Consider the following 21,677-nt stretch of genomic DNA (forward strand, 5'->3'; position numbering starts at 1 on the left):
TAAATGGGATTAGGTAGGTAGGTTAGGTGTTTCTCACGTGTCGGTGCAGACTTGATTGGCTGAAAGGCCTCTTCTGCACTGTGATTCTGTGATACAGGAAAGGGAATATGGTTCAGGATAGTCCAAAGAATTTATTTTTGATTACTGGTGAAGGATGTCAGACTATTAGAGGGTCTGGATGTTTTGTGTCCCCTGCTCCTTCAACAAAATAAGTAAACAGATTAAAATTTTGAGAGATACAGGAGAAAATCAATCATTGATGGTGGCTGATGATACAACTTGTGTTCCAGGTAGTCTTATGAAATAAAAAGTATTGTTAAGGAGCACTAATGGAATTTATGAATCTGTTTCTTTGTGTAAAGTTAACTTACAAAGTCACCTTGTAATTTGAATTGTTATGGTGGGAATTATTCCTAAATCTCCTATTGAAGGGGTGGATTTTATTCTGGGTAATGACTTGGCCAGTGGAGTCAGTAATGTGGCAACGACTGTATTGTAGCAGCTGGTTTATCATGTTGATCCTAAAGGATCTCAAGAAACTACAGTGGCCAAAGATGAAATACTTATTGCCGATAACAAGCAATTGAAGGAAAACCTGATTAACGTAGAAAATCTACTTTCACATATGAAAGAGGAGTTTGCTAATGAAAAAATTGATTGGAACAATTGAGAATCAGTCACATAAAGTAGAACATTTGACTGAGGACTTGAACTATCTAAATGATATACTTGTAGAAGCAAATTTAACAAAGGTCAATCTTCAGCTAAAGTTTGATGAACTTCAAGCATCTATAGTTGCTGCGAAATATCAGGGAAAATGCCTTGAACAAGAAAAGGAATTATTGGTAAATCAGAATAATTGGTTGAATACGGAATTAAAAACCAAAACTAATGAACTGTTAGAAATAAATCGTGGAAACAGCAATGAGATTCTCAAACTTCAATACAAACTGGAGGAGATGAAGGGGAAGATGTGTGGTATGCAGTGTCATAGTTCCAAAGTTCTTCCTCTGAATACAAACTGTTTGCTGATTTGTGGTCCAGTTGAGTAAAGAACTGATCCAAGTAAAATTACTGATGTATCAACCTCAGTCATGGACAATATGAAAGCAACTAAAGTGCCTGCAGAATTGGAAATCAAGGCCAGAATTTTACGGTTGGCATGCGGACTTGGCGGGAGCGGGCCGGGAGCAGTCGGGAAACCAACCGCCACCCACGATCAGCTCCGCACCATCATTTTATGCGGGTGGGCCAATTAAGGCTTGCCCAGCATAAGACGCGACAGTGGCAACAGGGAGAAGGGGCGGGTGGGGGTGGGAGCTCAATGTCCGCCAGGTCCAATGGTGACCCTGCGCCAATTCAAAAGCAGCCGCGGCAGCCATACGAAGGCTGCCAGTGAAGCAGACGCACCTCGTCATGGGGCTTATAAGCGGTAAACATGGCAGGCAGGAGGGTAGGGCGGTGGGGCAGTCAGCCCTGTGCTTTTCTGATGAGTGTCTCACTGCCCTGCTGGAGAAGGTGGCAGCACAAAGAGAGATCCTTGTCCCCAGGGACAGGAGGAGGAGGCCCCCACCCCACCTCACCAAAAATGCCTGGGAGGAGGAGGAGGCATCCAGGGTCAGCTCCCATGATGTGGTGAGGCGCACATGGGTGCAGCGCCGCAAGCGCTTCAATGATCTCCTGCGATCGGGAAGGGTGAGCACCATGTTGGCATGGGTCACTTAGCACAGCAGTTAGGAGCTCCCCTCCCCCCACCCCCCCAGACCCCCACCACCCCTTCCCACAAGCACCACCACCCACCCCACCACACACCACACGAAACTCAGAGTTCTTAGAGTGCGAGTGGCAAATGTGAATGAGGCAGCATCTGGGCAAGGGGGTGAGCCCTGTCTGCTTGGAATGAGTGTCTTGCGGCTTCAGGGTCACGAATTGGATGAGCCCTGTGAGGTGTTCCTCAGGTGGTGTTGGCCAGGCTACAATGGTAATGCAGGTACAGGGTGGACTAACCAATGCTCCTCTCTCCTTTCAGGAGAAGACATCCCATAATGATGCAGAAAGGTTGTGGACTGGCGGAGGACCGCCCAACCTTTTAATCCTAAGTAGATGTGAGCAGGAGGCCCTGGAACTATAGATGTGCTATGCGCCCAGGTCAACTGGCCGCGGTGAGGTTGGGGTGCCCAGGGAGGTAAGAGTGCCATGTACTGAGGTCAGAATCTCTGTAATAGCAACCATTCCGCTGTAGTCTGTATATCGATGTGAGCCTCGAACATGGAATCCCCATTGATAATGGAAAGACGAGGGCCCCCTTATCCGGGTGCCAGGCATGCACAGTAACAGTGTAATGACTTCAACTAATAACATGTCCTTGTTCTTCCTTTCAGGCTCACTAGCAGCCCATCAGGGTGAGGAGCCGGAAGGCCCACCGCTGACCCCAGAGGATAGCAACCATGGAAACGCACCAGCGTCACACACTCACAGCCAGGCAGGCACCAGCGCAAATACCAGCGCCTCGGTGGGCATTAGATTGGCAGATAGTATCTCAGTGCATAGCGTTGAGGACATTTCACACTCGCTTGAGGTGCAGGCGGAGACAGAGAATGCCCAGGGCGCTGGCAGTTGGAGGCCTGCTGGGGACCAGGAACATGCTCAGCCGGTGGCTGATGATGAGCCTCTGGAGTCGTCCCTGAGGCAGCAGATGCTGGGAGTCCAGCAGGGTGTGCAGGAGGATCTGGCGGAGATAGATGAGGGAATGCGTGCCATGGTCTCCGTGATGGAGGAGTCCATACAGAGCACGAGCAATGTAATGACCCTCATGGCCGAGCGCACTGCCTCCTCGATGAAGAGAATGGCTCCAGGAGCTGAATCAGGGCTTCCTGGGGATGTGATCGGACCTGCAAGCCCTCACAGCGGCAATGACCTCAGGTGGTCAGTGTCAGTGTGGGAGATGGATTGGGCACCCAGTATTCCAGCTAGGTGCCCGTCCATCAATGGTGAGCAGGGAGGTCCAAATCAACCTGACATTGGCACATGAGCTGCTTGTCGTCTCTGCGGGCTCCTGTCAGGGCAGTCTGGATGACAGCAGCAGCTCCTCTGCCCCTCTGCCAGTGACCATGGCATCCAATGAGGCTGCGATGAATGGGGAGATGCCAGCCGTGCCACTGGCCGCTCCCTCCCAGGCGGGGCCAGCAAAGGGTCCACGGGCCAGACGACGCCAGCCAAGGTCATCAAGGCCAGCAGGGCAGCAGAGTGAGCAGGCTGTCTCCAATGCCGGTGCCAGCGATGGGGGAGCACTTAGACATAGCACCCGCAAGCGAATACTTAAAGCACCTTCGGCACAACACGGGCTTATCATTGGTGATATTTTTTCCCCCAGTTTTATGTTAATTGTTAGTAGGTGTGATTCATAACACCTTTCAATTTAATTTGTATTAAGTATACCAGACACCACAGCATTAAATGTGTTTTTGTTCAACAAGCCTCTAGGTGTATCATTAGTTCTGCAGGTGCAGAGTAACTCATGATGTTATGAGTGACTTGTTTGTCATTGAGTTTTACTGAAATGGCACAAAATGCATGTTGTTCACCAAGCAAATGTTGCTCTCAGGTATTGAGTATGGAGCCTGCAGCCCTGGCATGTGTTGGTAGTTCATCTTTGGTAGGCTAGCTGAAGGAGCGTTGGATCAAAGCCTCCCAGGTGTCCCTGTCTCCCTGGAGGCTCCCCAGGTCGGCGTCTATCCCCTCAGCGTTCTCCTGACCGTGCTCGTCGTCACTACTGGACTCATCGTCTGTTGCCAGAGCAGCTGCGTCAACATCTTCTTCCTCCACTGAGTCGCCCCTTTCCAGCGCCAGATTGTGGAGAGTGCAGCATGCAACCACTATCAGTGACACACGATCTGGGGGGTACTGGAGTGCGCCTCCTGATTGATCCAGGCATTGGAAGTGCATCTTGAGAAGACCAATGGCTCTCTCCACCACAGCCCTTGTGGAGGCGTGGCTCCTATTGTACCACTGCTCAGCTTCTGTTCTTGGATGGCGGAGAGGCGTCATGAGCCACCTTTTGAGGGGATAACCCTTGTCACCCAGCGGCCATCCATCTAGGCAGGCTGGAGTACTGAAGAGCATCATCACCTGGGCGTGTCTTGAGTATATAAGCGACATGGGAGCTGCCTGGGTACCTTGCACAAACTTGCAGAATCTGCATCCTGTGATCACACACTATCTGCACGTTCATGGAGTGGAAGCCCTTCCTGTTGACAAAGGCACTGGGCTCACCTCCTGGTGCCTTGATGGCCACATGTGTGCAGTCTATTGCACCCTGGATGCTGGGGAACCCAGCAATCGCTGCAAAGCCTCTGGCTCGCTCAGCCTGGCTGGCCTCATCCGTGTGGAAATGAATGAAAGCCAATGCACGCCTGAACAGAGCATCTGTCACCAGCTTGACACAACTGTGGAGAGATGATTGGGAGACTCCACAAAGATCACCCACCGACCCCTGGAAAGAGCCGAAGGCATAAAAGTTGAGTGCTACTGTGACCTTCAGCACCACTGGCACGGGGTGTCCACCCACACAGTCGGAGCTGATCTCAGGGCCGATCATCTGACAGATGGAGGTCACTGTCTCCCTTGAGAGGCGGAGCCTCCTTTGGCATTGCACCTCAGGCATATTGAGGTAGCTGCATCGCTGCCTGTAAACCCTGGCAGCAGGATAGTGGTGTTTTCTGTGGTCCCTTCCGCCTTGGACATCCTGTTGGCCCTGCGCCCCTTGCGCCTGCACCTTTCCTCCCACAGGTCGCTCCCCTGGAGGCTGAAATGGGACACCTGGCCTCCTGCCCCTTCTGGCCCTCTCTTCCTCCTCAGAGGAGGTGCCTCCAGCCTCTCATTTCTGTCAAAACAGCTCTGAAATGAAATTAAGTTGTCCTGTTCACACTAGCAAGCAGCAACAACTTATAAGCTAAAGTGCAAACAACTTGCATTAGCGAGCCCACTCACCCCTCTTATCCTGCACGTGAATGAGGTTTTTGAAAATGTGGGCTACCCACCTGCCTGTTGCGGCTGTATGATGCCCTCAAAATTGAACGGGCTATGTAAAATCACAGACAATTGGTGCCTCAAGGTCCTTAACTGGCCCTTTAATTAATGGCGGACACGCCTCTGTTTTCATTGCCCACCCGCCTAGCAAAATATCGCAATGGTGCGCGGTGAGGTCGGGTGCATGCCCAATGTCATCGCGCATCATATTATGTTCCGGTATGTTGGGCACACGCCCGGATGCTGAAGATAAAATTATGGCCCAAGAATTATCAACAAAAAGGACTGAAAACACAAAATGACCTGGAGAAGTCAATGACCAGAGACACTGATTTATAAGTGCTTCCCAGTTCTATTATACAAATTACAGCAGTTTGAATCCAGGCAGGTGGGCAGGTTGCAAAATACTATCTAAAACCTTGAAAGGAGTGGAATGATATACTATGTGGATTATGCAGAAGAATTGAAGGGTTGGAATGCACTATGAAACTTCACAGGGAGAATATGATTGACACTGCTCAAAAAGAAGTGGAAAAGATCTGTTTGAAATGGGATCTGGAGAAGCAACAATATCATAAAAGGCTTAAAGACCAAACCAAACAGGAATATGAAACCCTTTTGTGTGAACATAAAAAGCATCCCAATAACACCTTTGAAACAGCAAAAAGAGATCTTGACCAGTGAAGAAATTGGATGTTTATGCACAAAAATGCTATTTTGACTTTGCTAAATCGAAATGAGAATTTACCACACTTCAATTCTGAAAATAAGCTTGAGGATGGAATTACGCTTACAGCGAACAAAAAGGACGGTTGGGCTGTAGACTTAAATGAAACATTCTTTGCTGAGTTAAAGACTGGGAATAGGAGGGAAAAGAAGCATAAAAGTTATGATAATTCTGTGTTGTGCAAATTCTATTAATCTGGTTACATTTATTGACTTTGTTTAAGTACGCTTTTGTAATTGTACGATAACATGACAAATTGTGAAATGAGATGGAAAATGTATTTGCATAATGGGTAATAGGCTCAGTTAGAGGTTTATGGTGTTAAGTTTGTGTGAGGCGGATGTAAGGCCATTGTACTGTTATGAAGCTTTCTTTCCTCCAAAGGGGGAGGTGTTAGGAAATGGAGATAGTGTAAGTCAGTCATATTTGTATTTGTAGGTCTTAGGAATGAGTTTTAGCTTTAAAGTTTAAGTTTGATTTGTATTTCTGTTTCTGTGAGTAAGAAGAGTTCAAGCTGAGCTTTAGTTTCACTTTAAAAGTGCCTGAATTTCTAATGAGTGTTTTAGGACTGTAGGCTAATTTAAGCAAATAAAGTAGAAAACAAACAGTGCTTTTGCCTCGCAACAGGAGTCCTGAGAGGCAGGTCATTCTGATAGACACTCAGAAAACAAGAAACAGCAGTTTGATTTGGAAGCTGTTGGAGTTCAGTTGGTTTGAAGACAGCTGTCAAGCAGAAGCGACCAAGAAGGGACAGGTAGCCAGTCCAAAGTTAAAGAAAGGATCCCAAAATCCAGGGGAGTGGAACAGGAGAAAGTCCCAAGCAGACCTTCTATTCAAAGAAAGGACAGGAACCTGGAAAAAGTCCTGTTAAGGGAAGTTAAGGGGCAGGGAGAAAGGCCCTATGCTTCAGACTTAATGAGACAAAAGCTGCAGAAAGCAGATTTAAAATGAGAACAGCTTGCAAGAGCCAAGAAGGTCCAAAGAGATGGCTGAGGATCTGTAACTCTTTGCTCTAGGCATTTGAAGCAGTGGTACTGTTGACGGCTGAGTTGGTGAGACAGAGTGCATGGAAGACAGCTTGAATACATATGGGGACCCAGGGAAGAGGGACATCAGAAGGAGAGTTCGAAACCCTAGAGGTAAACCCTTGCGGAAGGCATCTGGGAGAAAGCATCGATTTGGGAAAAGATTCCAAGGTTTGGTTCCTGGAGAGTGGAAATCGGAAACCCTCATGTGAAAGACAGAATGCAGTGAGACTGGTTGGCTCACGGTGTGACAAGCTTCTGGGGGGAGTTCAAAGAACAAAGAACAAATAAAAGTGCAGCACAGGAACAGGCCCTTCGGCCTTCCAAGCCTGCGCCGATCATATTGCCTGTCAAACTAAAACATTTTGCACTTCCGGGGTCCGTAACCCTCTATTTCCATCCTATTCATGTATTTGTCAAGCTGCCTCTTAAACACCACTATCGTACCTGCTTCCACCACCTCCTCTGGCAGCGAATTCCAGATACTCACTACCCTCTGCGTAAAAAATTTGCCCCGCACATCTCCTCTAAAGTTTTCTCCTCTCACCTTAAATCGATGTACCCTAGTAATTGACTCTTCCACCCTGGGAAAAAGCTTCTGACTATCTACTCTGTTCATGCCACTCATAATTTTGTAAACTTCTATCAAGTCGCCCCTCAATCTCCGTCACTCTAGTGAGGACAATCCAAGTTTCTCCAACCTCTCCTCATAGCTAATAACCTCCAGACCAGGCAACATCCTGGTAAACCTCATCTGCACCCTCTCCAACGCCTCCATATCCTTCTGGTAATGTGGCGACCAGAATTGCACGCAATATTCCAAGAGTGGCCTAACCAAGGTTCTATACAGCTGCAGCAGGACTTCCCAGCTTTTATACTCAACGCCCCTGCCAATAAAGGCAAGCATGCCATATGCCTTCCTGACTACCTTATCCACCTGCGTTGCCACTTTCAGTGACCTGTGGACCTGTACACCCAGATCGCTCTGCCCGTCGATGTACTTAAGGGTTCTGCCATTTACTGTGTAATTCCTACCTGCATTAGACCTTCCAAAATGCATTACCTCGCATTTGTCCGGATTAAACTCCATCTGCCATTTCTCCACCCAAGTCTCCAACCGATCTATATCCCGTTGTACCCTTTGACAATCCTCTTCACTATCTACAACTCCTCCGACATTAGTGGCATCTGCAAACTTACTAATTAGCCCAGTTACATTTTCCTCCAAATCATTTACGTATATTACAAACAGCAAAGGTCCCAGCCCTGATCCCTGCGGAACACCACTAGTCACAGCTCTCCATTCAGAAAAGCACTGTTCCACTGCTACCCTCTGTCTTCTATGACCAAGTCAATTCTGTATCCATCTTGCCAGCTCACCTCTGATCCCGTGCGACTTTACCTTCTGTACCAGTCTGCCATGAGGGACCTTGTCAAAGGCCTTACTGAAATCCATGTAGATAACATCCATTGCCCTTCCATCGTCAATCATCTTTGTCACTTACTCGAAAAACTCGATCAAGTTAGTGAGACATGACCTCCCCATTCACAAAACCATGCTGCCTCTCACTAATACACCCATTTGCTTCCAAATGGTAGTAACTCCTGTCATGAAGAATCTTCTCCAATAATTTCCCTATCACTGACGTAAGGCTCACCGGCCTGTAATTTCCTGGATTATCCCTGCTACCCTTCTTAAACAATGGAACAACATTGGCCATTCTCCAGTCCTCTGGCACCTCACCCGTAGCCAGTGAGGATACAAAGATTTCTGTCAAGGTCCCAGCAATCTCCTCCCTCAGTACTCTGGGATAGATCCCATCTGGCCCTGAGGACTTATCCACCTTAATATTCTTCAAGACGCCTAACACCTCCTATTTTTTGATCTCAACGTGATCCAGGCACTCTTCCCTAGACAAATCGACCACTAAGTCCTTCTCTTTGGTGAATACTGATGAGAAGAACTCATTTAGTATCTCTCCCATTTCTTCTGGCTTCACACACTGATTCCCACCTCTGTCTGTGAGTGGGCCTACCCTTTCCCTGGCTACCCTCTTGCTTTTTACATATGTATAAAAGGCCTTCATCTTCTCTTGTTTAATAAACGTGTTATGCTTTTGTTAAAAGTTCATTAGCTGACTCCAGTGACTCTGTTCAGTAGCCACTCTCCATATATCTAAGCAAACAAATAAAAGATAGGATTTATCAAGCTGGGTTCCATTCTGGGATCAGGTTTGTCCAGGGGTAATCTCAGCTGGGATCATAACAATACTATCTGCAAGTTGCACTGCAAGAATTCACCAAGGCTCCTTGGTCAGCATCTTCCAAACCCACGACTGCTACCATCTAGAAGGACAAGGGCAACGGACACATGGGATCACCACCACCTGGAAGTTCCCCTCCAAGGCAGCCACCATCCTGACTTGGAAATATATCACCATTCCTTCACTGTCACAGGGTCAAAGTCCTTGAATTCCCTCCCTAACAGCACTAGGATGTACCTACACCACATGGACTTCAGGGGTTCAAGAAGGCAACTCATCACCATCTTCTCAGATGGAGGCATGGTGCTATTATCACTGATCTAGTATTCCAGATGCCCAGGGTAATGCTCTGGGGACTCAGGTTTGAATCTCACCATGGCAGTTGGTGAAATTTGAATTCAATAAAAAATCTGGAATTAAAAGTCTGATTATCACCATGAAACCATTGCCAATTGTCATCTGGTTCACTATTGTCCTTCAGGGAAGGAAATCGGCTGTCCTTCCATGGTCTGGCCTAAATGTGACTCCACACCCACAGCATTGTGGTTGACTCTTAAATGCCCTTTGAACAAGGACAATGAGAGGATGTGGCCAGTGACATGCACATCCCATTAATGAATTTAAAAATTATGGATGGGCAATAAATGCTGGCCTAGCCAGCGTTGCCCACATTCCATAAATGAATTTTAAAAATGGACCATGACTGCTGGCTGTTCACACACCCCTCTCAGGATCTGTAACCATTCAATAATATCCTTGACCCCAGCGCCTAGGAGGCAATCCTGGATTCACATCTGCACCCGCACTATTAAATCTCCTATCACTATTTCTCTTTCAGTCTTCTTTGTGCACCCCATCCCCCCAACCCCCATCCCACCCCTGGACACCAGCCTGTGGTGCCATGGATTTAGCTCTCGCTACATTCTCCAGATGAACCATCACTTTCATCAGTATTAAGAACTGAATACTGGTTAGAGTGTGGGAAGCACTCAGGGGACACCTGCATTACCTGCCTGTTTCTTCTTGATTATCTGACGGTCATCCATTCCCTCTCTCCCTGCATACTCTTTAGCTGCTGGGTGACCACATCTATAATTGTGCTATCCACAAAGCTCTCAATCTCATGGATCCACCATAGTTCCAAAACCCAGAGCTCAAGCTGCTGCAACTGACAATACTTCTTGCACAAATGGTTATCCAGAACACAGGAGGTGTCCTGGAATTTCCACATAGCACAGGATGTGCAGACTAGATATCGGAGCATCCCTGCCATTACTATCTGTTAGAATAAATCTTTTCAAAATATTAATAAAGATACGACTCACCAGCTACTCCCTTCCCTTCTGTTGGCTCAGAGTCAGTCCCTAACTTTGGAGAAAGGGAAAGACAGCAACAATACTCAATAATGAGTGAATTTAGTGCAATTTGGCTATATTATGAATATGTTTGACCTGTGCCTATCAGTTTGAAACTGCAAAAGCATCAACTTTTATGGCATCCACACAACCGTCTAAGAGGAAACATTTATTAATCAGCATTAAATTCACACATAGCTGCTCCTTGGTTAATAAAGCTTATTATTTTATTCCCTCAAATCTAGTCAATGACATCCTGAGAAGAAAAGGAATTGAAGGCCAGAATATTTGCAAAGTTGAGTATAATTGATGGTGGGAATGTTGGTTCAGGCAATGTTGCTTATTTCATCTAATCAGGCTGTACTTAATGCATTTAATTGCTTAGCTCTTTCAAGAAGCCAGCACAGGCATGAACAGATTTTCCTCATTATTTGCTGTATGACTCTCCAATAAATCTTCACATATTTCAATTTAGGTGAGTGTAATTTTAAATTCTATGCATAAATTTAACTATCAAACATTTCAACTGTTATTTAGTAATAATTTATATTGATCTGTATAAACTGAAATATGTTGTATTTACTACCACAAACACATTTACCTGTAGAAACTCTCTAACATTGGAGCCCAGAACACGAAGAATTGTATCATAGCCAGATTCTTGGCAGAATTCAAAAAACATCTTTCCAAACATCTGCAGAATTTCACCAGCATTGATTTCTGTGAAGGATTAATCACAAAACAGAAAACATTCTGTCAGTCCTCATTTCAAATATCTCATAAATGTTCTGTTCAGCTCAACAGTTTAAATAATTCATATAAGCTGAAGGTGTTTGTGGGTGCTTAGTAACGTCTGCACAAGATTATTTACAAATCAAAAATGCACCTTAAAGATGTGCAGCTTGAACTTCAAGCCAACAACATATATTTGAAGTTATGTCAAAAAACAGCCCAAAAGTTAGAAAGGCAACAGATTATAAAAAAACTTCTATATGTCTGTAAGTTACTTTTTATGACTATTCTCAATAAAAGCCTTCTCCTCTCACATTTATCCCAATATTAAGTCACTCGTATTGGATCTAAATTATTCTGTTACACAATTTGTGAGACAAGAAGATCAAAGTAACTATTACCGAATGAGCACGAATGGTGGGGTGGGGGGATATCAGGCCGTATCACTTTGGAGAATGAGGAAACATTTGGCAATGGGGTTTTATGCTACCCTGACCAGGTTTTCCCTCGCCTCACCAGCACCAGGACTACCACTAGCTGCTCCTTTCCCACCAATCACATGCAAGTATGAGGCAGATCCTGGAATCTGATCACTAGCCCTTTTGAAGGGAACTTACCGCCGGCAAGTCAAAGCTACTCCTTCTGCCTCTCATCTCACATCTCCAGAGACCTCGCACATAGTCAGGCAGGAGAGGGAAATGATGAGCAGCAGAGTCAGGGAGTGGGAGGTTGAGCGAGAGCAAGGGTCAGCGAGAGGGTGAGTCAGGGAGTGGGTGAGGCCACAATTCAGAATGTCGGCAGTAAGGTCAGGAAGGTCAGAGAGCAGTATGTGTGGTGAGCAGGATTGGCAGTTAGCGGGAGGTACAGAAAGTTACCATATTTCTCTTAAATGTTTTAATTTATTTTATTTTACAAGTTATTTCATTTACCAATACAGGGATTTAGTAATGTAAAGCATTCTAACTTAAAGGATATAATGTTTTAATGTTTTTGTTCTTATGAGAAAGGTCCTACAGAACCTAACTACAGCTTTTACGTTAGTTTTAATGGGAAAATGTGATTCACTTAAAAATTGTTTCACTTAAAGTCTCAATTTTCAAGAACACAACGACAACTTTCTTTTTTGTTCTTTCGCAGGATGTGAGTGTCAGTGGCTTGGCCAGCTAGCCCATCCCTAATTGCCCTTGAGAAGGTGGTGCCTTTTTGAACCACTGTGGTCCATTTGATGTAGCTACACCCACAGTGCTGATAGGGAGGGAGTTCCAGGATTTTGGACAGTGAAGGAACAGCAATGTAGTTCCAAGCCAGGATGATGACTGGCTTGCAGGGGAACTTGCAGGTGGTAGTGTTCCCATGCAAAAGCTGTCCTTGCCCCTCTAGTTGTTAAAGGTCGTGGGTTTGGAAGGTGCTGTTGAAGGACAGTTTGGTGAGTTGCTGCAATCCATATTGGTACACACCGCTGCCACTGTGTGTCAGTGATGGAGGGAGTAAATGTTGAAGATGATGACTGGGGAGCCAGTAAAGCAAATTGCTTTGTCCTGGATGGTGTCAAGCTTCTTGAGTGCTGTTAGAGCTGCACTCATCCAGGCAAGTGGACAGTATTCCGTCCCACTCCTAACTTGTGCCTTGTAGATGGTGGACAGGCTTTGGGGAATCAGGAGGTGAGTTGCTTGCTCCAGGATTCCTAGCCTCTTGGAGCCACAGTATTTATATGGTTAGTCCAGTTCAATTTCTCGTCAATGATAACCCCCAGGGTGTTGATAGTGGGGGATTTCAGTGATGGTAATGCCATTGAATGTCAACTATAATTGAGGACTTAACGTGCCAATCCCTGAAGCTGATGAGTCACTGTTAATCATATAAATTATTGGCATAAGCCCTAGGCTCCCTATGGTATGAGTTCTAAATGCACACAGAAGTCACCATTGTGACTTAATCTAAATATAATGAAAAAAACTGTACATGATGATTTCTATTGAAATTTCACAAATTTTAATGCACCATTTTCATCACTGATAGTATACAATGAAATCAATCAAAAATTAGCTACACTGAATTGCTGCAGAAATATCAACCATTCCAAGCTGTGACAGCTAAGTGAATTGCCAATCCAAGCAGGAGTTTCATTAGAATATTCAAAAAGGGGCACTAGTGGTGTATGACAGGTTTCCAGCGCTCCCAGGACACGTAACATGAAGAGGGCCTTGGGTAGACCTTCAGGCAGAGGATCTTTAAAAGGCCCATAGATTTTAAAGATAAATGTTTCTTTTAGCTTTTTGGGGGGCCATTCTTGTAATTTCTTTGTGGGTTTGCTTTAAACTGCTATCACTTGAGTTTTTTCAAAACTTTGTGCCAGCTGCTGTATTTAATTTGGCTGCTGATGCCTTTCCTGGTGCCAATGAGTTTGCTAATTGGTATCTACCAGTCTGATATTTTTGAAGGAAGAGTAGGGGCAGTGGAAGAATGCTAGGCAATGCAGGCAAATGAGAGGTGCTTCGTACCTTTTCACTTCTAAAATATAATAAAGCTTCACTCCTACTGCTCCACTGCTGAAATCATAGCATGCACCTAGCATACCATCATCTCAAAACTCAACAGCCCCAATGTTATTGTATCTAGCACCTGGGTAACATTAAGTTTCCAGGTGCTACAGATAGGAGATCTCAGATCCCTTAAAATTATCCTGGGATTTTTGGGATTTCCAGTGGAACAGTAAGTACAGGTTAAAGTTAATTACACAAAGACTGTTGGAAAGTGAGAACTGATGCTCCAGAGGAATTAAGTCATAGAGCAGGATTTTCCATTCAGCATGTGGGCACATGCCCAAGCGTGATAACGTCAGGCAAGCGACCCGATGTCATTGCATATTCGTGTGATATTTTCGATCTTTTTTCCCACCACTGCCCCCTCCCCTCACCCCACCTCCACAAAGGCCATCTGTCACTTGTTCATGTTGTTCTTTCCAGAGTGCTTACCCTTGTTCTGCTATTATCACATTCTGATTTCTGACCTTAATGCCACCATCAGCACCTCCTTTAGCCAGTACCGCTACCATTAACACCTCTTTGTACTTTTATTCATGACATCTTTGTCAATCTCTCCTTTGCCTCCACCTATCGCTGGCCTTCTATCAAGATTCACCTGCTCCACCCCTCTTAAACAGTATAAATTTCATCACATTTTTTACTTCTCTTTAGCTCTGAAGATGTCATACAGACTCGAAACGTTAACTCTGTTTTTTCTCTCCACAGATGCTGTTAGACCTGCTGAGTTTTTCCAGCATTTTCTGTTTTTGTTTCAGCAAAACTTCCCGGTTTTTGTACTCAATACCTCTCTTTATGAAGCTCAAAATCACACATACATAGAAACATAGAAAATAGAAGCAGGGGTAGGTCATTCCATCCTTCGAGCCTGCTCCGCCATTCAATATGATCATGGCTGATCCTTTACCTCAAAGCCATGCTCCCGCTCTCTCCCCATTTACCTTGACACCTTTAGAGTCCAGAAATCTACCTATTTCCTTCTTAAATATATTCACTGATTTGGCCTCCATAGCCCCCTGTGATAAAGAATTCCACAGGTTCACCACCTTCTGAGTGAAGAGGTTTCTCCTCATCTCAGTCCCCTTGTTCTAGAATCCCCCAGTCAAAGGAAACATCACCCTGCATGCAGCCTGTCCCGCCCTGTCAGAAATTAATACATTTCAATGAGATCCCCTTTCATTTTCCTAAACTTCAGTGAATACAGGCCTAGTCCGCCCAATCTCTCCTCATTCAACAATTCTGCCATCCCAGGAATCAGCCTGGTGAACTTCACTGCACTCCCTCTGTGGCAAGTATATCCTTTATTAGGTAAGGAGACCAAAACTGCACACAATGCTCCAGGTGTGGTCTCACCAAGGCCCTGTACAGCTGCAGTAAGACATCCTTGCTCCTGTACTCAAGTCCTCTCACAATGAAGGCCAACATACCTTTTACCTTCTAAACTGCTTGCTGCACCTGCAGGCTTGCTTTCAATGACTGGCGTACAAAGACACCCAGGTCCCTTTGTACATCAACATTTCCCAATCTATCACCATTTAAATAATACTCTGCCAATCTGTTTTTCCTACCAAAGTGGATAACTTCACACTTATCCATGTTAAACTGCACCTGCCATGTATTTGTCCACTCACTCAACCTGTCTAAATTGCCTGAAGCCTCTTAACGCCCTCATCACTCACATTCCCACCAAGTTTCGTGTCATCAGCGAACTTGGAAATATTGCATTGGGTTCCCTCAACCAAATCATTGATATATATTGTGAAGAGCTGGGGCCCAAGCACTGATCCATGCGGTTACCCCCCCAGTCACCACCTCCGCTCCGAAAAAGACCTGTTTATTCCTACTCTCTGTTTCCTGTCTGCTAACCAATTCTCAATCCATGCCAATGTATTACCCTCAATCCCATGTACTTTAATTTTACATACTAACCTCTTATGTGGGACTTTAAAAAAGGTTTTCTGAAAATCCAAATACAGCACATCCACTGGTTCTCCCTTGTCTATTCTGCTCACAACATCCTCAAAAAAACTCCAGTAGGTTTGTCACACATGATTTCCCTTTCATAAATCCATGTTGATTTTGTCCATTGAAGTTTTCTAAGTGTCCTGTTATCACATCCTTTATAATAGACTCCAGCATTTCCCCTACTATTATTGTTAGGCTAGCTGGTCTGTAATTCACTGTTTTCCTCTCTCTCCTTTTTTAAATAGTTTCAAACATTGCCACCCTCCAATCTGCTGGAACTATTCCAGAATCCACAGAATTTTGGAAGATGATAATTAACGCATCCATCATTTCCATGGCTGCCTCCTTTAATACCCTGGGAAGTAGATTATCAGGCCCTGGGGATTTATTCACTTTCAGTCCCATTAATTTCCCCAGTGCTATTGTTTTATAAATACAAATTATTAATACTAATTTCCTTCAATTCTTCCTTCTCACTAGATTCTTGGTTCCTTAGTATTTCTGGAAAGTTATTTATGTCTTCCTCCATGAAGAGAGAAGACAGTGTCTAAAGTATTTGTTTAATTGCTCTGCCATTTCCTTGTTCTCCATTATAAGTTCTCCTGTTTCAGACTGTAAGGGACCTATATTTGTCTTCACTAATTTTTTTCTGTTTACATACTTATAGAAACTTTTAATGTCCACTTTTATATTCCTTGCAAGTTTACTCCCATACTCTTATTTTTCCCCTCTTAATCAATCTCTTAGGTTACTAACTAATCTTTAAATATGATATGCCAACTTCAAAGATCTGTGCACATGTACTCCCAGATCTATTTGTCCCTGTACACTCTTCAAAACTGTGTCATTGGGCTGGATTTTCATTTAATGGTGGGTAGCGGGAGTCAGGAAAATTCCAGGCTTCACATGCCGATCTCAGCAGAAAGTGGCTCCAGAGGTGTGATCTTCATTGCTGGGAGGTGAGCGTGTGTGGCAGATGTGCCAGCCGACCCCAGAAACATTTCGGAGACACAGGTGGGTCTGAATGAGGAGGTGGGCTTTTTATGACTCAGGCCCTATAGAAAGGGCTGCCCTGGAAGTCAGTCACTGTGACAGGAGTGAAGTAATGAAGGGGTCACAAGGCTTCATGGGAGGAGACTTCAGTACACCGTCATGCGAGTAAAAGTTATAAATGTTATCCAACTGGTTATTAATGCTGGCTGTAAGGGATGGCCCATCATGAACCTTCCATAGCAGACTTTAGATTGTGAAGCCTGACTATTGGAAATGTGTAAAGAGTCATTCATTGTTGGTAAAGATCCTCCACACCCAGCCATGTAGATGTCTGTATCTATGCAGCTACAGCAGTTAATGACAATGTACAGCAAGTGAAATAAGTATGATACCTTAGCATCTGGTCTCAGGACCCCCAATGCAGGCATCCAGATGCCTTTTTAACTGTCACATTTTGAAGTGTGGACACCCAGAAGTGCCTTACTCATAACTGTGATATCAGCACACTGTCCCAACAACATCAGTCTGTAATAATAATATATGTGCACAAGTTGAGATTAAGGTTGCAGCAGATGGTTGCACATGGGCATTGAGTAGCACCCAGGGGAGCAGCATGTCTGAGTCTCGTGGGTTAAATGCACCCAAGTTATGCAACCAGCAACTGGAGCTCCTAGTGTATGAGATTGTGGTGGTGTAGTGGCATTGTCACTTGATTGGGAATCCAGAGACCTGGGTTCAAATCCCTCAACAACAGATGGTGGAATTTGAATTCATAAAAAAAATCTGGAATTAAAAGTCTAATGTGGTGAAGGAGTATTGTAACATAGTTAATCAATAAATGGTCTAATGATGACCATGAAACCATTGTCAATTGTTGTAAAAACCCATCTGGTTCACAAATGCCTTTTAGGGAAGGAAATCTGCCATCCTCACCTACATGTGACTCCAGACCCACACCAATGTGGTTGACTCTTAAAAATGCCCTCTGAACAAGGACAATTAGGGATGGGTAATAAATGCTAGCCAGTGACACCCACATCCCACGAGTAAATAAAAAAAGGTTGAAGGCCAGAGGGATCCCTGTATTCAGAAGATAGAAGGAACTCTCCTGCCAACATGATGGAAGCATGGCAGCCAACAGCATCAGGGACATATGAAAAATCATGGATGCAGTGTCGTAAGCAGTTCCACAATCTGCTGTGCTCAGACAAGCTGAGTTGTTTGACTCTCTGGTTTGGGTGTCAGCTGACTGAGGTGGGACACAATTGGTGCATATGTCCCCAGGAATAAGAATGACTGAATGGACATGATACTTGTTAGGAAATAGAGATAGTTTAAGTAAGTTTTATTTGCATTTGTGGGTGTTAGGAATGAGTTTTGGCTTTAAAGTTTAAGTTTGACTTGTAGTTCTGTATTTGTGTTAAGAAAGGTCAAACTGAGTTTTAGTTTCACTATAAAAGGTGCTTGCATTTCTAATGAGTTTTTACGACTGCTGCAGCGAGGTTAAACAAACAACAATAGAAGAATTGGGCTGTTGCTTAGCAACAGGGGTCCATAGAGGCAGGTCCCTCCCACAGACACACACACTAGAAACTAGAAACAGCAGTCTGTTTTGGAAGTTGTTTGAGTACAGTTGGTTTGAAGACAGCTGTGAAGCAGAAGCAACCTAGAAGGGGACAGATAATATGTCCCAAGCTAAAGAAAAAAACCCAAAAATCCAGGGGAGTAGAACAGGGGAAAATCCCAAGTAGACCTTCTAGTCAAAGGAAGGACAGGAACCTGGAAAAGGTCCTGTGAAGTTAAGAGTGAGGGGCAGAGAGAAAGGCTCCAAGCTTCAGGTTTAAAGAGCCAAAAGCTGCAGAAAGCAGATTTAAAGTGGGAACCGTTTGCCAGAGGCCAGAAGGTCCAAAGCGACAACTGAAAGTCTGTAACTCTGTTATGGGCATGTGAAGCAGTGGTACTGTGACAAATGAGTCGGAGAGAGAGTGCATGGAAGACAGCTTGAATGCACGTGGTGACTCGGGGAGAGGAACATCGGAAGGAGAGTTCAAAACCCTGGAGGTGAACCCTTGCAGAAGGAGTCTGAGAGAAAGCATCGGTTTGGGAGAAGATTCCAAGGCGAGGTCTTGGAAAGTGGAGATTGGAAACTCTCGTGTGAAAGACAGAGTGCAATGAGACTGATTGGCTCATGGTATGACAAGCGTCTGGTTGGGGGCGGGGGGTGGGGGTGGGTAGTTGAGGAGAGATCCATAGCACCTGACTGAGGTGGCATCAGTCTCCTGGTTTCAGAGGTGGTGTGTCTGCCTAATGGTTTACATGAACTGTGTACTTACTGTGGACATTAGAGTATAAGATAGCTTTTGTAACTTGTGTAATCCTTCCAAATCTGTAAATATCTGTAAAGCTAAAGTTGTGGTGAAGGAGTATTGTAATATAGTTAATCTTTTCATGTTTAATAAATGTTTTATTCTTCTATTAAAAGTTCATCAGCTGACTCCTGTGACTCTGTTCAATAGCTATGTTCCACATATCTAAACAAACAAATAAAAGTTAGGATCTATCAAGCTGGGTTCTATCCTGGGATCAAGCTTGTCCAGGGGTAACCTCAGCTGGGATCGTAACACACTCTTGTATGGCCAAACATAAATGGGTGGCATGAGAATGCCCACTGTGACACACTGCCAGATAAATCAGGCTTGTACCAGATGAGGGATTCAATACCCTAAATTTAACTTTATTGATTACTCGCAGGAGAAGAGAACTCAAAATGCCAAGGGAATTGCTCAGGTAGGGGTCAGCGTGTGAACCTGAGGGTGACTCATCCAGTGGAGGAGAGGGCCATGCAAACTGTGTATGTGCGTTCCCAGGCCAATAGGAGATGGCAAGTCACCCATTGCAGGTGCCAAAGGCGGTGTTAATCAATCATGGTTTCATTGGTGGGGTTGATGGTTATTCAGCACGGGGGTAGTGGGCTGAACATAATTGGCAGCTGGCACATGATAGACCATGAAGGAAGGGTTCGGGGCCAAGGCTTCTGCTCATATGTTTTTTGATAGTGACCTGTAACTGCATGTGCACTCGCATGGAGGAAGGATTACTGTAATTATCTCCTGTTGTGTCACATACACCACTGCCGTACGCCCATTTCCCATAGCCAGAGCATCAGAAGGAGGAGGACAAAGAGATGTCTGAGGGAATAGCATCCCATCTGACTAGCCCTCAATCCACCACCACAGATACTCAGGCCGCAGAGGGAAGTAGCTGGAATTTTCTAGCCCCGTGATGACGGGCATCATAGCAGGTGGGGGACAATATGCCGAGAATGCCAAAAATCAGTTTCACGCTGCCATGAAACCAGTTTGCGATTGTCCACTCCACCTGTCAATGGCTGGCGTGCTCCCCACCGCCTCACGTCAGGAACCTAATTTCAATACTTTAGCATCTCATTACAGGCCCTGCTTGCTGGAATCATTCCCCCACACTGGATCATCATTTTCACAACTGTACATAAGCAACATGCGCCTGGTGAGCTGCACTTCGCCCAGGACTTCAGTTTGTTTGCCTACCTTGCTTTGGGCAGCACCCGCAGTCATCAGTGCCAGGCTTCGCAGGCAGCACCATGTTACTTTTAGAGGTCTCATAGGCAGCTGTCTACCTACCAGATCAGCCATAAGGCGGGGGTGGCTTTTCAACTGCTGCAGGGCTAGGGCTTGCTTGGGGAAGGGGGAAAAGTGGCCTCAGACAAGGGAAGAGACTGCAGGGCTAGGGCCATACTGGGGAAGGGGGTATCCCAGGGTTTGTGTGATAGCACATGTTGATCTATACAAGTAGCCTGAAGATGGTGAGGGCTGAGGACACAGTCTCCAGAGGAGATGAGGCCCGATGGAGATGTGAGGGAGTGTGTGAGAGAGTGAGTGGTTACGTCCCTTGAGCTGGCAGTGAGTGAGATGCTAGTGAGTGTGTGATGGCCTTGTGAGTGTGTGAGTTTAGAGTGACGAGATGGTTGCCTTACACAGCTGCCATTGCCATTCACCCTCTTTCAACACTGGATGGCAAACCCTCTTCTTCGCAGCGTTGGCACTGACCACCACTGCCAGAGTAGTGAAACTGATGGGCCTCCTGGGGCCAGAGTGGAGGTAGAGGACATCGTGGTGGGGCTGCGCAGCATCCAAAAGGCATCCCCCAGGGATGTGGCACTGAATTGTGGGACTGTCGTCTTCTTGGCTTTTGGGATCATGTCTCCACTGGAGCAGTCCTGGGCTGCAAGCATTGAGAAGTGTGTGCGCAGCTGCAATTTAAATAAGGCGCCCTGTGTGAGGAAACAGCGAGGTAATGGCATGACGGGCAAATTGGAGGCTGCCCACCAGTGAGATGGCATGTTTTCTGTGGTTGCACAATTAATGAGGTGGGAATGGGACGATACAGTGCGAAAACCTGCCACTGCGGCCACCGGGTAAAATGACTTTTTTCCGATCCACCATCACACTTTGTGCAAATCTGGGACAATTCTGCCCCTAGAGTCGGTGACGTGGGGTGAAGGGCACCAGAGTGCAGGAGGAGGTGTCTGAGTCAGACACATCTGTAAACAGTCTCCTCGGAGGAGGGAAGGCAGTGATGATGATGCTCCAGCTGGCATAGAGGTAGAGCCTCATGAGTCACCTCCTGGGGCACAGTGCTTGGACCATTAGCAGCAGATGTGTGGACATCTGGCAGAGTTCCCTGAGGCAATGTGAGCTCACACACTGTGAGTGGAGGGATCCATGGCGGTGATTTTCTCGACCTTGTCTCGGGAGCTCGATCACATGAGTGCATGAGACCATGAGAGAATGGCTTATCTCACGGAGATTAACATGCAACATCACTCAGAGTGGATGCAAGAGCAATGTGAATTCCTGCAAAGCGAACAAGGCTCATTCAATACCCTGCAGCGGTCCATTCAGAGTTTAAACACTGTCCTCCATGGAAACATGAGGAGTTGTGTATCCATAGCAGGACACTCACTGGTGGCACAACGCATACTGGAATGAATGACACCCCATCCAACC

At 45.6% G+C, this 21,677-nt stretch overlaps 1 protein-coding gene across 1 annotated transcript in view; it reads right to left on the reverse strand.

The window, feature by feature from the left end:
- gucy1b1 (guanylate cyclase 1 soluble subunit beta 1) overlaps positions 1-21,677 on the reverse strand; it is a 257,460-nt gene that overhangs the window by 180,976 nt on the left and 54,807 nt on the right. The window contains exon 3 of the mRNA XM_078546718.1: positions 11,001-11,119. Coding sequence (XP_078402844.1) covers positions 11,001-11,093 — 93 coding nt within the window. The 5' untranslated portion in view covers positions 11,094-11,119. The remainder of the gene's footprint in view (positions 1-11,000; positions 11,120-21,677) is intronic.

This window comes from Cetorhinus maximus, chromosome 1 (genome assembly GCF_964194155.1).
Source record: "Cetorhinus maximus chromosome 1, sCetMax3.hap1.1, whole genome shotgun sequence".
Lineage (NCBI taxonomy): Eukaryota > Metazoa > Chordata > Chondrichthyes > Lamniformes > Cetorhinidae > Cetorhinus > Cetorhinus maximus.